Source organism: Neophocaena asiaeorientalis, unplaced genomic scaffold (genome assembly GCF_003031525.2).
Source record: "Neophocaena asiaeorientalis asiaeorientalis breed wild unplaced genomic scaffold, Neophocaena_asiaeorientalis_V1.1 scaffold82, whole genome shotgun sequence".
Lineage (NCBI taxonomy): Eukaryota > Metazoa > Chordata > Mammalia > Artiodactyla > Phocoenidae > Neophocaena > Neophocaena asiaeorientalis.
The window spans coordinates 2,476,053-2,493,753 of NW_020173068.1; the positions used below are offsets into that span (position 1 = coordinate 2,476,053).

General features: G+C 51.7%; 1 protein-coding gene across 1 annotated transcript in view; it reads right to left on the reverse strand.

The window, feature by feature from the left end:
• Nucleotides 1-17,701, reverse strand: part of LOC112398388 (tyrosine-protein phosphatase non-receptor type substrate 1-like) — a 41,079-nt gene that overhangs the window by 22,810 nt on the left and 568 nt on the right. The window contains exon 2 of the mRNA XM_024742884.1: nt 17,540-17,627. Within this exon, the coding sequence (XP_024598652.1) occupies nt 17,540-17,618 (79 nt within the window). The 5' untranslated portion in view covers nt 17,619-17,627. The remainder of the gene's footprint in view (nt 1-17,539; nt 17,628-17,701) is intronic.

Sequence of the window (17,701 nt, forward strand, 5' to 3'; positions counted from 1 at the left end):
GTGAGACCCTAATACAAGAGAGGAAAGTGAGGCACAGAGAGCTTAAATGATGCGGCAGAGAGTAGGTTTGAGTACTCGAGCCTGCTCTGGAAGTCATGTCTGAACTGGGCTCTCAATTCAAATCTGAATTTACCAGGAATAAAGAAAGGGGCACAGTGTTCCTGACAGGGGGAGCAGCCTGGGCAAAGGCTCAGAGGTAGGTGGCACCATGGTGTGCGGGGGGGCTCTAGAAGGAGTTTAGATTCTGCTTTGGGTCTGGCTCAGGAAGCAGGCCCTGGAAAAGTACTCAGCAGTTGGGGCTTGTCCGGGCCGTGGACTTGTGAAGTACAAGGACTTGGGTGTGAGTCCCGGCTCAAGGCTTATTGCTGTGCGACCTTGGCTATCACTCAGGCGACCGTGAAGATCCCATAGGGAGGCCTGTGAGTATGCTCGATAACTGCACACTTGCTATTGCTTGATACCTTTAGTTTGGGCAGGTCCCTTTACTGCCCTCTGAGCCTCAGTCTCCTTATCTGTCAGTTACTATGGGCCCGTCTCCATGGATCTCTAGTAGGAACAAACAACATGCCTAGGCCAGGACAGTGTCAAAAAGAAGGGTCTGGTCTTTGGAGCCATCTGAACTGGTTTGAGACCTGGCTCACTTTTTATTCACCCATGACCTGATTATGCATTGCTTTAGTATCAGTTTCCTCGTCTACAAGATGGGTAGACCACCCCCAGGCCTCTGCGTGTTCTGAAAAGAAAATGAGATCACACGCAGAAGTCACTTAGCACCAAGCTGGGCGCAGGGGAAGCTACTGCCATCACACAATGAATAAATGAGGAGGGTCAGCTGCTCAAACTTCACTCCCACCAGATCTCGCTGATGCTCCTTCAGGCCAGGCCCAGGCTGGGTGCCGGGACACACAGGGGCTGGACCCAGGTCGGGCCTCCAGGGCTCCCAGGCTGGACAGCTGGAAGGGGTCCTAGAGGCTGGTGGTGGGGAGGGACCCGAGCCCCATATTGGAGAGGACTGGGGCACATGAGCAGGGACTCCCAGTAGAGGAGGCTGGGAGGGAGGGGGACACAGGAGGAAGATGGACAGGCCTGGTGAGGATGCTGTGAGAGGTGCTGTAGATGCTCGGAGGGAGGTGCAGCCAGGGCCTTGATTCTGAACAAGGTGCGGCATGGGCAGAAAGGACAGATCATGAAGACCTTGGAGAAACATACACATACACACACACACAGAGACAGAGAGAGAACCACAGAGACGGGCAGAGGGAGGGGCAGACAGACAGAGATGGAGTGAGAGACTGAGAAGGAGGCGGGGGGAAGAGAGAATAAGACAGACATGGAGTGGCAGCAGCCTGGCAGAGGTGCAGATGGGCCAACTGGCCACTGCCTGGTTGCTCCACTGGCCCTTGATGTGACCCTGTCCTGTCCCGACCGAGGCCGCCTTGCCTTGTACATTGGACAGGGTTGCAGCTGATGCCCCAAGCAGCCCCTCACCTCTGGCTGAGCTGGAGAGAGACCTTGTGAATTTACCCAGCCACAGACTCCTTCACTGCAGGTAAGCCCAGGGCCTCGGGACAGGCCTCTCATCCCCTTCCTGTGGTCCCAGCCCTGACTCCCATGCCAGGGATTGCCCGTTTCTCATGGCCAGTGAGTGGAAATGCAGAGTGGCAGCCTGAGGACAGCCTGACCCTCATGGTGCAGGGAAGAAACCACTGTGTGCAGAGGACAGGGGCTTGGGGTAGAACTGTTGACCAGGTGTGTGAGAGGCACACGGAGGAGGCCCACAGGGGCAGGCAGGGACCTCGAGAGATCCCAGGCAGCATCCACAGCTGCCAAGAGCATCCAGCCAGGACCACTCCCGAAGGGCTGCATTCCACATTGGAGACTGGACTAGAAATGCCACTGGCAGGAAGCACGGGCGCTGGGGCCAGCAGGCTTGGGTGAGAGCACGGTCCACCCTCAGCCAGTTCAGCCCCCGCCCTCCCTGGGCCTCCACTCTGTCACCCACAAAGTGGGGTACTGGCACCCACACCCCCAAGACAGTCATGAGGACACAGTTGGACATAAGTGCCTGCAGCACAGGTGCTGGTTAAACTTTAGTTTCTGTTCCCGTTATTATCACAGATACATTATTATAGACTTGATTTTCTCTGGATTGTCATGTTCCCCCCAAGCAGGATGAAGGATCCACAAGGAAGTGTTTCCAGTCCCCTACCTAGAACACTGCCTGGAACACACGGGGCCCTTGATAAATACACGTTGAATGAACGCATTAATGAAGGAAGGAGGGATTTCACTTGCTCCTGGGCAAATCCTCTCCCTGAGGCTCTTTCTTCATCTGTTAAAGGGGCTGTCACAGGCAGGTCTGGGAGACGGCGAGCCTGGAGCCCGGGACTGTGCCTGGCCCATAGACACGCAATCAATGGTGGTTATTATTATCCTTATCAATACCACCGCACAGGGCTGTGAGTCAGCAGCTGGTGAGGGAGGCGGGAGCAGAAGAGGAGGTGCGGAGCCAGGCCTGCGGCTGGGGCAGGGCTATTCTTGTGCAGCCGGAGGCCTGCAGTCACAGCCAGGAGGCCGCAATAAAATCTGGAGTTGTGTGGGGCTGCCCCCCCCGCCCCGCCTTTTTTAGCTCCTCTCGAGCTCTCTCTACCAACTGCAGCCAGATTTAGGAGGCTTAATTAATTAGCTAGTGTTTATAAAGCGTTTGAAGAATTTTAAAAGTGCGACAGAAGTGCCAAATATTATTTTAATCTGCTGTGTGTGTGTGTTTCCAGCAGAGTCTTTCCCTCGCTTGCTCGCTTTTCTTTTTCTCGGCAGGTTCTGTTCTGGGAATCGGCCTTGTTAAAAATCACTCCCGCGGTTCTGGGCCTGGGGTCATCACGCTGGCAGAGAAAGCGATGGTTTAGCGGCCTGAACTGTCTCTGGGAGAGGAGGGCAGCTGGGCATCGTCACGTGATGCTGGTGGGAGTGGAGAGTGGCACATCCTTTTGGGAAAGCGGTGTGGCAGGAGGTACCACAGGTGTGAAACCTGTTCTCCAGCCCTTGCTGGGCTGTTCCATGAGGACATGACCCCGAATATGGAGTGGGGTTCCCATGTAATGATCTTGAAAAAGTTGGGAAAAAACCCAAGTGGCCAATGACAGAGGAAGGTTAAGTGAACAGTAGCCTGTCCACTAGATGGAATTACAGGCAGCCATAAAAAACCATCACTGTGAAACTGTAGCAGTCTGGAAATTTTTGCATGGCATAATTTTAAATGATACTGTGGTTAGCAAATAAAATCTGTTTATTGCAAAGCATTTAGAGAAAACAAAAAAGTATAAAAGGAAAATAATAATCTCATAGAATACCATCAAAGATAACTGTGATCAACGTTTTGATGTTGTTAAAATATGAGTGAATAAATATGTAAAATCATACTCAGGTTACTAAGGATATGTGCAAACATTTTGCTTCATTCATTCAGGTGTTGTTATAAAAATAAAAAATTGGAAATATTCTAATTTCCAAGAAAAGGAGGCTGCTGATCCCCTGATGATGAACTCACGTGATGACCAAGCCTACATGTAAGGATTATAATTATGGACACAGAAATAGACTACAAGATCAGAGTCAGTTCCTGAGTGATGTTTTCAGTGTGATCCCAAACTTCTAGTTTTGAAAAAAATGTATATCTGATATTAAAGATTAGTAGTAATTAACTGTGAGTAGTAGACTTCCAAGGGATTTTGCTTTTACGTCTTCTGTTTGTGTTACTTGTGCAATAAAAAAGCAGGAAAACTGCTTTCAGTATGATCATGACATTGTAAACTAAAACTACGTATAGATAAACAACTGCAAGGTACTATACAAAGCTATAAAACACAACTCTCTTTGGATCATGAATCTAATGGGTTTTTCCTTTTTTTCCTTCTATTTTGGGTATTTTCAGATTTTCTAAACTGGATGCCTATTAAAGAATATTTACAGTATCCCATTTGGTAATAAGAAAATACAGTGCTTGGCGCAGAACAGATGCTCAATAAACATCTGCAGACTGACTGATCTAATCGTCTAGAGAAAAGGCCTAGAATGATAAACATCACGATGTTGAGGTAAGTTACGACTGGGAAATGGGACCAGCGTGGACCAGGGTGGACACGGGGATAGGCATATTTTCTATTTTATAGCAAATAATATATTGAAGTCTCTCTCTCTTTTTTTGTAGTGAACATTTGTTGCTTTTGGAAGAATATTAAGTAATGAAATAAAACACGTAAGTTATCTAATGGAAGAAGTCAGCACAGTGGGTGGAACTGCCCCGTGTACTTGTTGTACGAGGAACTCTGTCCACAGGATGCAGGGAGCTCACAGCATGGCTGGACAGTGATGAATTACCAGGATCTGCTGTGAGCCAGGCCCTCAGCTCAGGGCTGCAGAACGGCTGTGTCCTGGCCTCATGGGGCTTGCACACGAGCAGACAAGATAGACTTTAAAGAAACAACTCTAATGCTACATTTGGACTGAGCCTCAACCCTTTAGACAGGGACTCCTGCTGGCACCTCTGACCCCATCTCCTGCCCCCTCCCCATGACCTGCTTCCCTCCACCGCGCCCACTTTGTCCTCCACGAATAGGCCAAGGAGGGTGCGAGAGATGAAATAAGATGGGGACTGAAACCTGACCATTGGACTTGGAAAAATATTTGATTTTTTTTTATACAACGATCACGTGTAGTTTTTGAGATTAAGAAAAGATGAAAACAATTTCATCAGAAGTGAAAAAATAAGCATGGATGCTTTTCTAATGGAACAAACAAATCAACTTAGAACTGAAACTTGCCGGGAGGGAAACAGGGCCACTGTGATCTCTGGGTGTGATCCCTCCTGCTTCATAAAGATGCAGAGGCAAAGCTGAAACGCACATTTCCCAAGAGCCAGCCTTCCCCTGATGGGTGCTCACTGCCACTTGCATGGGAGCCTGCCTGCTCCTGGAAGCAGTGGGTCACCAGGGCAGGGGTCTTGGGGACAGGCTGGAGGTTACCCCTCAGATTTCCACAAACTCAAGGACCCCGGGGCTTGGGAGGCTATGGCCGGAGGTCTGGCAGTGCCCAGGGCTCGGCATCCCAAGATGGCATCCACCGCGGCCCCCACAGCCGGGACAGCTCAGCATCCCCCTTTCCTGACCTCGATCGTTTTCGGCCATCCTCAGGGGGCTGCTGGTTTATCCCCCCAACACAGCAGCACCTCATCAGGTGCTGCCTTTGGTATCTTTGGTGTCTGCGTACGAGAGTGTGTAGTGCAGGAGCGTGGATGGGAGTATGTACACAGGAGTGAAAGAGGGCAGATGCAGGAGTGGGTACACGAGTGCACAAGTGCGCCAAGAACAAGTGTTCACACACATGTGCACGGGTGGGCACGTGCACAAGACGCTCGTGTGTGCAGGAACGTGCTCTGGTGCAGCTCAGAAGTGTGTCAGAAGAGGACCAGCGACCGGGGCAGGAGCGGGGCGTGAGCTGTGCCCAGGAGAGTATCTGAATGTGGGTGTGGACCTGTTGGTGGCATGAGAGGGTCTGTCTGCACCTAAGGTGTGAACAGACAGATATCGGGGAGGGGTGTGAGCATGTGGGTGCATAGAGTATGTGTGTGGGCAGGGGAGGATAGGAGCGGGACGTGCGCACAAGTGTGTGTGTGTGTGTGTGCGTGCAGGGAGGGCACGTGTGCGATGGAAATGCTGTATACATGAGTGTGAATGTGAGGGTGTGTGTGCTTTAAGTGCTGGGGAGCAGGGGCCCAGCGTGTGTGGAGACCACTGTCTGTGTACACCGTGTGTCCATGCACCCAAGTGTGTGAGTGTACCCAGTGGTGAACATGCCTGGCACATACAGGGTGGTGAGAGAGGAAGCAGGGCAGGGGAGATGCTTCCCTCAAATCTCGCTCCTGGTGGGAAAGTGATGCGTGGCCCCTGGCACAGGGTCCTGCCCTTGACCAGAGACTCAAACCTTTCCTGAGCACCTACTGACTGGGTGCTAGCCGTAGGGCACAGTGGTAAAGAAGCCAGCCTGGAAATGCCCTGCTGAAGCTCATGACCCTGGGTGGGGCAGACGGTCCCCAGGATGCATTCAGGAGGGGGCTGCATGGGTGATGGCTGTGTAGACTCTGCAGTTCCCATCTGGGGAGCTTGGGGCTCTGATTTAGCTAGGCACTGATTTTCCTCTGGAGTCAGAATGATTCATTCATGCCCTTTCAAACCTCACTCTATTGCTAGGCCCTGTCCTAGATGTCACAGGACACAGAGCCAAGTAAGATGGATCCCCACCATCGTGGGGCAGAGTCCCGGACACAGGCAGTGATCATGTGCAGGGTGATGGGTGAGCAAGAAGAGGCTTGGGGATAGGGTATTGGAAGAGGGGTGAGATCTGAGAAGACTTCCTGGAGGTTGTGGTCCCTGAGCTGCATCTTGAAAGCTGACAGAGGCTGGGGAGAAGGGAAGGCATTCAAGAAGGTGGAACTTTTCTTCCTCTGCACAAAGGTGAGGAGGAGAGAAAAGGGCTTGGCACAATTCAAGGACCAGGGCACAGTCTTTGGGACATGCTCAATGGCTGTGAGCAAGCTGGGGAAGGGCTAGGGACTGGGCTAACCTAGCACCTGAAAGGATGGCTTCAGTTACCATCTGAACAGCAGGTCATCACTGGGAGCGGTCTACTGGTACCCATTGGGCGGAGATGCCCCAGGTTCTGCGGTGGAAACTAGCACCTGCCTTGGAACCAGCACAAAAGAGGATACACATGGCCTTGTGAATAAAGTGGGGGAGGGCCCAGTGGGCCCAGGGTACTTTCTCCTTCACCCCCACTCCAGGCAACTCAGAGAACTGGGTACTGTCCATACCCTTGCAGGGAAAGGGCAGACCCTGGTAGCCCCTTCCATGCAGCAGGTAAACTCCTAAGGTGCCAGGACAGTCCATAGCTTGGGCTCTGGAGCCAGAAGACCTTTATATTTCAGCCCTAGTGGAGTGACTTGGTAGAGTCACTTTTCTTTAAGCCTCCACTTTCTCACCTGTAAACAATGGGGTACCATCGTCTCTCTCCCCAAGGCCAAATGTTCAGTGGTTGGAAGAGCTGGCCTGAGATCTGTACGTTTCCTTGACTCCCATCTTTCTCCTGACCCACAGCCAGCTATTAGCAGAGCTTGCTGGCTCACCTTCCAAGATCTGGCCAGACTCTGACCTCTCCCTACCACCTCTACTGCACCACCGTCCCTCACCTAGATCGTTATCTCAGCTTCCAAACTGGCTTCCCTGCTCCACCTCACCTCTGTGTAACATGTATCCTCCCCTGTAGCCAGAGGAGCCTCTAAAACCTAAGGTAACATCATTCCTCTGTGCAAAACCCTCCTGCACCCTTCACTGTACTCAGAGTGAGACCCAGGATCCTTGCAGTGGCCCCCAGGGCCCTGCAGTCTTGCTCTCAACCATGCCAGAATCTCTACTCACCTCAGGGCCTTTGCACTTGCCATTCTCTCTGCCTGGCACTCTCATCCCATAGATATCTGCATGTTGGGTGCCTCACCTCCTTCTGGCCTAAGAGGCCTTCCTTGGCATGGTATATAAAACACTACCCCCCTTGATGTCCCTTGCTCTGCTTTATTTTTCTACAACACATATCACCCTGTATCTACAATACATATCACCTGACATATTACAAGCATTTGTCAATTTCATTAGCATCTATCTCCCTACCCTAGATTCACTTATAAGCCCTTTGAGAGGGATTTAGTTTTGTTCCCTGCAGTTTCCTTCAGGTTTATACCAGTGCCTGGCATTTGTTGAATGCATGTTCTGGTTTGGATTCTAACTCTGCCACTCATGAGACCGCAGGAAGTGTCTTAACCCCTTTGGACTTCTGGTTTCTCATCTGTAGAATGAGAATGATGACGATGATAATAATAATAATAACACTAGGGCTCTTCTAGGATGAAACAGGCTAATGTGTGTAAAGAGCTCAGTGCTGCTCCTGGCACAGAGGAAGCACTCGCGCAGGGCAGTGTCACCATGCAGTGGATATTTAAGGATGAAGAGGATGACAGAGGATCCCAGCCTTAAGCCTGAGAAGCTAAGGATTCTCTCTGAGGCAGAACTAGCTCTGTCCCAATGTCTGCACAAGACCACTTGGAGCTGGACCTGTGGGCAGGCTATATGCGCTGTTTGCGGGAGGCCAGGGAGGGCAGGGAGGGTCAGAGCCCTGGTGAGCATTTGCTAGGTTTAGACGGGATCTGGAGGCAATGAAGAAATGCTCGCAGCGCAGCCCTCTTTGCAAAGCAGCAGGGAAAGAACTATGGATACGTGTGTGCTGTAAGCACCCTTCATATTCGCCAGGCCTGGTGGGGGCCAGGTGAGGCTGGGAGAGCATGCAGGGGCACTAACACCCACCATCCATGTCCTTGACAACCTAAGGACCTCCTTCCCACCTCCCCATTTTGCAGAGGGAGAAACTGAAGACCGGAAGTGAGGCTTGGAGAGGCTGAGAACCCAGGCGGTGCCCTTCCAACCTCCAGGCCCAGCTGTTACTCTAGGACAGGCCCTGGTGCTGCCCGGCCATGGCCTCATGGGTACAACGTGTGGATGAGGTCACATAACAGAGAGCCCTCATTTATTTAACTGTCATGACGGCCTAGTGAAGCAAGTGCTGTTGTCACCAGCCCCTTCCTACAGGTAAGGAAGCTGAGACCCTGAGAGGCAGGACTCAAAACACTGAGGTCAGTCACGTGCGACCTCTTCCCCCTGTGACTGGGTCCCCTCTGGCTCAGGATTCTGGATTCTCAGGCTACCAAGGACGTACACACATCTTCCCAGCTGAGATAAAGGCCCCCTTAAAAGGAACGCACATTTGTTAAATGATGCTGCCCACAACAGACAGTCTCTGGACAAGATTTTTCCCCAAGCTGACACTATCCGCTGATGCCTTTTATAGTGCTTTTTGCAGTTCACAAAAGCATCTTCCACAGCTCTTAATTCCCTTAACCCTCAACAGTCCCTGTGCAGGAGGAAAGAGTGGTAGCATTTCCGTTTTACAGATGAGGAAACTGAGGCTCAGAGCAGGGCAAGACACCTGCTCCAGAGCACACAGCCAAGAAGTAGCACATGCTGGATTCACTCAGGAATGTGCCCCAAAGTGGGTACCTCTCCACTGCCTCCCCTGCTAGAGAGGGGGTCTGGGGTACCATCAAGATGAAGGGTGAGAGAGGCATCCTGGCTGGAGCATCTGAGCTGGAAGGGACCAGCAGGAGAGCAGCTAAGCTGAGCCTCCACTTCACAGAAGGGGAAACTGAGGCCCAGAGGGGCAGTGTACTGAGTTCCAAGTCCTGGCTGGTAAGTGATGGAGCAGGACCTCCACCTGCTCTGTAGAGCTCCAACCATAAAATGGTGATCACACAGAGAGAACAGGAATAGTAATGATGGTTAATGAGCATTGAGCACGGGTATTATTAGGAGCACGACAGGCTTCACCAGCCTCCGCAGGGACCCAGCAACACAGGCTGTCATCACCCCCACTTCACAGAGGGCAAGACTGAGGCTCAGAGAGGTACAGCCACTTGGCCGAGGTCACAGGGCTGCGGAGCAGTCTGACTCCACCCACAACTTCACCCACTGCACCACACAGCCTTGTGCAATGAAGGACCCACTGGGGGAGGCTGGCACCGAGTCAGGCCCTCCAAACCAAATCAAGGCCAAAAGGGCGTAGCACGAACTGTGTCACGTTTCACGGTTTACCTGCTCGTTCACCAGGGTGTCTACACTGGGGCAAGCTGTTCTATATAGCCAGAGTTTAAGTACCAATTCCAGGGTTTCTGGGCCCCTACCTCCATCCCAGCTGGCACTGATATCTTGTGCTTCCTGATATTTTAGGGATCCCTATTTCAGCACGATAGGCAGGGGTTTGCAGTGTGGTCATGGCCCCCGTTACAGAGGTAGGACTGTGTAGTGGTTAGAGCACAGGTTTGCTTTCCAGCCAGGGTTACTGCCTGTGGGACCTCATGGCTCTGAGCTCCCTTTTTAAAATGAGTGTCTTTCTTCATTCAACCACTATGTATTAATTTGCCTACTGTTACCAGGCCCTGTGTAAGGTCCCAGGAGGCCCAGCAGTGAATAAGACATAGTTCCTACTCTCATGTAGCTTATAGTCTAGTGGGAGAGACAGGGCTGAAATAATTAAACAAATATAGAAACGGTTAGGAGTGCAAACGAATTTGGTGCCACGATAGAGAATAACAAGCAGAACCACTTTTAGAATGGGGCAGTTGTAAAAGGCATCTCCGAGGAGGTGAGATTGCAACTGTAACCTGAAGAATGCAAAGACCAAGGAAGGTGTTCCAATAGGCGAGAACAGCAAGTGCAAAAGCCCTGGGGTAGGAAAGCAGCTGGTGCATATGAAGGCCAGAAAGAAGACTGCTGTGGCTGAAGCCCATGGAGGAAGGCAAGTGTGGTACTGGTTGGGGCTGGAGAGACGGATGTGGTCCAGAAAATGCCATGTCTCATGGATCATTGTAAGGAGTTTGATTTTATTCTAAGGGCAGAGTGGGAACCACTGAAAAGTTTGGAGAAGGACGAAGAGGATTTGATTCACTCCAGCTGCTATGGGTAAAGAAACTGGAGGGGGTAAGAGTGAAAACAGGAAAGCAGTGATGAGGATGCTACAGTGTTTAGTGGTCTGAGCGCAAATCCTACCTCTGCACTTATAAGCTGTGTGACCTTAGGCAAGTCACTTCACCTCTCTGAATCTCTCTTTATTCATATGTCCAATGGTATAATAATAGTTCCCATCTTACAGAACTGTGTGGTGAGAATTAAATGAGATGATGTACAGAGTAGTGACCATACCACATGACCTCACATGTTCAATGTCAAGTGCTCAGTGAACCAGATCCTACTTGGTCTGGCCCTGACCTCTCCTAACTCCCCTACTGCCTATCTCCCTTAAGTCCAGACTCACTGGCTATTCCTGGAACACAGTTAACCCATCCCAGCCTCAGGGCCTTTGCACTTGCTTCTCCTTCTGTGTGGCCTGCTCTTCCCCTGATATTCTCATGGTTGCTCCCTCAGTTTTATGCAGGCCTCTGCTCCTCAGAGAGGCCCTCCCTCTCTCCCCACTCAACCTTCTATTCCCTCGACCTGCTTTAGTTCTCTTCACGGCACTTGTCTCCACCTGACATAATGTTTACCTGGGTCTGTTTTTCCTTCCTCACTAGTGTCAGTGCCATGAGAGCAGGTATTTTTGTCTGTTTGCAGTTGTATCCCTAGCACCTAGAGCCACCTCTGGCACACAGATGCTCAAAAATATTTGTTGAATGAATATTTGTAATTAAAATGACCATAATAAGGACAGAAAAATGGCTGAGTAAACCAAGCCTTGGATCCAGCTTTATTTAACTCTCACTGGTTATGTGGCCTTGGGAGGAGTCCAGCTCAGCTTTGGGGACTCTCAGTTTCCTTATCCATAAAATAGGGATGAAGGATTCTATGCTTTCTGGCTCACTGTAAGGATTAGACAATGGCACACATCCAAGCATTGATGGATGAAATGATGCCTGATGTCTACCATTTGCTTTACATTCCTCCCTCCTGCCCCCACCCCCAGAAAAATGAGGGGCAGGTGAAACATGAATGGCCGATGACTGTTGAAGCTGGGGTTCCTCACACCATTCCTCATCTCGCAAATGTTTGAAATTTTCCAAAATAGAAAGATAAGGAAGAGGCAGCACAGATTCACAGCTCAGCTAGTCCCTAGCACACCACGCACTACTTTTTTCCAGCATGGGCCGCCACTTCTGGAGGACAATGTGGGCTCTGAAGGATGAGGGCACTAGAACCCACCGTGGCATCGTCACCCACACGCTCCGGCTCCGGGCCCCTAGCCTAAAGGCTCATCCCTCACTCCTGGCTTCCAATCTCCCCCTGATCTGGGCACCTGATCTCCCTCAGCTCCTGGCTTACTCTGCAGCCATCTCACACTCTGCGCCCCCAGTCGGACGTGCCAGGAAATCTCACAGACACAAAGAACCAATTCTGTATAATGGCCAGCTTCCACCTCAGCTGTTCTGCATCTCTCTGGACTGAGGGCCTGGCAGGACACCTGGCAGGGAAAATCCACCTTGTGGAGGGCTCCATCAAAAGACCTGTCCCAGGAACGCCCAAGTTAACAGAAAAGCAGTTTCAGTTGTGAAAACAGATGATTCCTTCTTCAGTATGGGACAGAAACACATCTTGGGAACACCCGCCGCCTCTGCCTCCCAGAAGGATACACTGATTGACAGAAATATGCGAGGAGTGCCAAGAGGGCAGGACGCCAGTACCCCAGGGCCTCGGTGTTTCTGCCTGTCAGGGCGAGGTGATGCCCAGTGAGTGTACATCATGGGTGCTATGGTCATCCTGACTCTGCCACTTACTGTGTGGCCTTGAGCAAGTTGGTCTGTTTCTCTGAGGCTAGTTCCCTCACTGGTCAGATGGATTTGACTACAACCATGCACATCACCCAGGGTAACTGTGAGTCCCACTGGGATCATACATGCCCAGTGCTGAGCCCAGTAAGTGGCCAGAAACAATGTTTCCCATTATTATTACTTTGGTATTTTCCAGGGAATTTGGGATCCTGTCAGATTTCTAGCTTTAACGATGGAAACTTCCAGCACAGCTCAGTTTTAAAGAGCCTTGGCTTGGATGACAGGGGGCTTGGCATGCCACCCAGGCCTTGCCAGGGACCTGCTGTGTGAGCCTGGCCGGTCCCTTCCTCCCTCAGGGCTGCAGTTTTCTCAGCTGCACAAAGAGGTGCTGACTGATGGCTCTCTCAGGCCCCCTCCTGCTTTCCTGATCTAGGAATCGGCAATTCCAGCCCTGTGGATCCGGACAGAGACACCTAGAGGCAGGCTGTGCCCATGGCGGTGCCCATGGCGGCCGCTCAGTCCCAGTAACTATTCCATCACACCAGCTGGTCGGTCTCTGCGCAACTTGTCCTCCCCAACCGCACAAAAGCCACAGGGAAAAGTGTCAATCTCGTGTTCACTCTCAACAGCTTTTGCTGTTCTGTGAGCACCTACTGTGTGCAAGGAGCTGTGCTGGGTGCTTTCCAACACCAGTCCCACTCCCATAGATGAGAATACCCAACAGAACGAAACAATGACGATTACAACACTGGTTGAACGTAACGTGCAGTAAACTGGTACTGAGCACTTACTACCTGCCAGGCATGGCTTCAAGTGTTATACATGGGTTGGCTGACTTAGTGTCTGAAATACAGTTGTTGATGTCAACTCCATTTTACAGGTGAGGAAACCGAAACACAGAGCTCAATAAATTGTCCAAGTAGGGTATGCTGTGTCTGTACGTGGAGAGGCTACAATGCAGAACCACTATGTGAACCAGAGTTAAACATGCACTCATATGTGATAAAGCAAGGGGAAAGTGATGAGTAGCTTTCGATAAATCCTGGGGTGAATGTTCAGAGGAGGAAGAGATCCCACGGAACGTGAGGCAGCACAAATGGAAGGCTGAGTAGGATTCCGACATATGAAGATAGGGACGTACAGGGAAGGGCATCTCTGGTGGCAGGAACAGCATAAGTGAAGGCACAGAGATGAGAAAGTTCAGCTGAGGGTGTGGATTTGTACAAAGGCATTTACCATACTGGGTTAGGCTGCGTGTTAATGGGCATTAAACAAACCCAATGCTTCTTGTTCATATGTCTAGGGAACCCTGGAGTAAACAAGGCCTGGCTGGGGCTTCTACAACTGCAGGCCTTCTCAGGGTCTCTTAGATGCCAATGCACTTGAGCTGCCAGGAAAGCTTTGGCTGCAGGGAGGAAGCCTGGTCGTTTAGAAGCATCTCAACAGGTCAGCTCTTTGGAAAGCATGTAGCTGAGGAATAGGGCCTGTCAGGGAGGGAGCCCAGGCCTTGTTGTAGGTTTTTTTTTTTTTAAAAAAAGAAAACTTGGACCCACTCAACAGTTTTGAGCAGGGGAGTGACATGATTAGAATTGTGTTGACAGACCAGAAATCTGAGCACATTCAAAAGAGGCGGAGCGGGGGGCACCTTCCATCAGTCCAGGACTACAAATAAGAAAATAATCTGTCGCACGGAGCCATTGGAAGCAGCAAGCGAGCGTGTGTGGGATCTGTACAACAGTTTTAGACTGCCTTCCTCTCACACACCCCCTCTCCATCTGTCGCAAAGGGCACCAGGAAGATGCAGGGAGGAAGATTCCAGCTCTGGGGCCTCCAGAGCTCGGCTGTCCAGATCGGGGGCTCTGACGGGAGCCACACTGCTCCCAGAGCTGTCGTTTATGAGGACCAAGGGGCTGCCAGTGCTTGCATCCTCTGGGTGCTTTCAGAGAAATGACCATGGCTCAGTTAGCAACTTCTGCCCCAGAAGGAACCCTTCCACAAACCTCTGTCTGAGCTGGGTGGGGGCCCCTCTGGTTCTCTTCAGCTTGGACTAAGTAACCCTGATTAAGTCATTGAATTTCTTCCCTCAAAGGCTGCCTAGCCATGAGGCCAGGATTCAAAATCCAGGCTCCCTACCACTTACTGCTTGGACAAGTTACTTCCCCAGTTCTGGACTTTATTTTCCTCATCTGCAAAATGGGGATAACAGCCAACTCATGCTTTGCTTCGCTGATTGATGGGATTACGCAGATGAGGCGCTCAGCACACAGCCTGGAACACAGGTAACATTCAAGGAACATTGGTTCTCCTCCCTTCTCTCAACACACGGTTCCCATCAGGACTTCATACGTGCTGGATGACAGCAAGTAAAGGAATGAATCACACCACGAGTCTCCACGGGGTTGGTAAAGGAATAATTAATGGCAAGAAAGTACCCAGAGAACACCAAGGCCTTAAAGGACCTTCCACAGACTGATCTTTGGGGCCAAGCACTCCGCCCCCCTTTCTCTCCTTGTGAAAGAGGAAGTGAGATGAACTTCACCACTTAGGAAAGTACAGAGGAGTCACCAGCACGCTACCCTCTTCCGACAGGTGAGAGGTTCAGCAGAGGGCCAGCTGTCCCCCAAAGCCTGACCCCCATTTTGGCCTGGCCTTCTCCAAGTCAGAGCGAGGAGTGAATGGGGGTTTATCTGAAGTCTGTTCAGCAGGGGTCCCAGAGGTCACCAGACCTAGGTGGGGCCAAAGTGAGGAGCCTGCAGGCTCAGTGTCAGGCACCGCTGCTGTGCTGCAGAATCCGGCTGCCCAGCTGTCCCCACCCCGGCCCCTTGCCCTTCTGCCAGCCTCACAATCTCCCTCCGTGAAGCTGTTTGAGGAAACAGGCCTCACGTTGGCTCCAAGAACACAGGTTGGTGACTTCACCAGCCTCTTTTCAGAATTTCCCTTTGGCAGCATTTGTGCTGAGAGCAATCTTTAGAGACTTCTTTCCCTGTCTCCCCCAACCAAGATAATTCACATGACCAGCCCCCTCCAAACGGTGATCATGTGAAGCCATAGCAATCATGTGACACTTCCCAGGCTGACAGTTCTGCCAGAGACACTAGTAGTCATTCAATCCAAAGCTGTCTTCCTAAGCCTGACATTTGAGTTTCTCAAACAAATCCATGTTCTTAGAAAATTGGACAACTGCCTCCTTCTACCTACCTGCCTTTCTGTCCTGCCTCTCTTCTGCTTTGTCATAAAGTCCATGCCTGGAGCCCTGAGAGAAGGGTCTGAAGACCCATCCTTCAGCCAAACCAGGTGAATTCCATGCCACGGGCGAGGGTGACCAGGACCCCGTAGAACCGAGTGAAGGATGCTGGGATGCTTGAGCTCTGGCGGTGGCACCCCCTCCCCACCACCCTCAACCAAGAAGTTTATTCTTACCTCCTAAGATTTATTTATTTCAAAGTTAATCTTTGCCCGTCTGCTGCTCCCACGTTTTCAGGCTATTGATGCTGAATGGATTGGAACAGAAGTTTTATGGCCTAAACTTTACCATTTTATAGATTGTTTTTATAGGCAACAGGGGGAGAATTTCCTCCCGAGAAGGGTGTTGGTGTTCCCAGGTAGCCCTGGGAAAGGCAGCTGCCCACTCATTAATCAGCATCACCCCTCATTTGCCAGGGATGGAACCACAGGGTCCTGGTTAGAGAAGGGTCTGGAATAGACATTTAGAAATTAACTTGGACCCAGTTCCCTGCTTCAGGAAAATTAAGCACTTGAGAGAGACCCTCGTGCACTTCCAGGCCAGGAAGGATGGCAGGGCAGGGCCTTGGACTTTTGCTGGGTGTAAATGGCCGGCTCAGGCAGGAAGGAGTAGATCAGAGATGCCACCGGCTCACCAGAGAGCCATGAAATCTATCAGGACTTCCTCTTGTCCAGCGAGGACCCAACTGTAATTGAAAGACTGGGAGAGGAGAGGTGGGGGGATGCCTGCGTGGGTTCCGGGGATCAGGGGAAACTGTGGGCCAGAGAGAAGCTGCTGTCCACCCCCACCACTCCCTCCACCCACTGTTTGCTAGTTCTCTGTTTCTCACAGCTATCAGATGGTTACCAGTCTCTAGGCAAATGCAGGAGGGGGGAGGTGCATACTGAGCTCATCTTTACCTCCTTCCTCAGGGGAGGGGAGGTGCAGAGACCCCTCTGCTGACAACACAGCTTCAAGGAGCCAAAAAAACAAGATCCCCATTCTCCCTCCAACAACTCCTTTAACGCAGTTTCTCCACCTCTCACCCCCTCCCAGGATACTCAGGGTGCTGCAAAACCCCTTTAAGAAGCAGGGCTCCTGAATGGTGACCTCACCCCTTGGCGAACACACGGTAGACTTCTGAGCCCGCCTGCTGGATACAGCCAGGTGTTTGATGTAGGCCAACAAAAAGACACACTCAGAGCCACAGGTAACAGCCCCACAGAGCACCTGAGCTGCGGGGAGTTGCCTGGAAGCCTGGGGAAGGGAGGAGGAAGGAGGAGGGGCCGGAGAGCAGCAGGGAGCAAGACCATCCAGCGAGAGGCTTTGGCAACCACGGGGACAATCCGCCGTTTCCACATCAGGATCTGTGGATTGCAGCAGCTCACCCCAGGGTTACCCTGGCCTCCTGTCCTCTCTCTCCCCCATACTAACACTGTTTTACTCTGCGTACAAGAGGGATAGCTCACTCTTCCCTAATTGCAACATTGCTTCTGTTCCATCCCGTCAGTACTGGAAGGACCTCTGCCCCTTCTCTTAGACCCTGAAGTCAAACATGTGGGAAACATAAGAGCTTCTAGAGAAGCCGGGGGCGCCTTGCTCTGAAAGCTTCTGACAGCCTGCCTCCGCCAACAGATTGGGCAGGGGCTGGTGAACCAACTCATCTGGGTCTGTCCTGGTGCCCAGCATAGTGCCGCACAGTCAGAGTCGAGAGAGACTGTGTTCCATCCTTGGCTGTGTGACCTTGGGCAAGTCGTTGTCCCTCTCTGGGCCTCAGTTTCCGCATCTGTAACCCTGGTTACGGGCACCTCTCCCCCATACTGCTCGACATTAGCCGAGTGGCGGTCTGAGAGGCCTGAACCCGCAATCTGGGGACGGCAGCGGTGGGGGGTGGGGGTGCTTACCTGACCAGGCGCTGGACGCAGCGAGCAGCAGGCAGAGCAGCGGCCTGAGGCGGCCGGGGGCCGGGCGGGAGGGCTCCATGGGCCGCGGCTGCGGAGCGAGGAGGGAGAGCGGCCGTGAGTGCGCGCTCGGGCGGGCGCGGACTGGAGCGGGGAAATGACTAA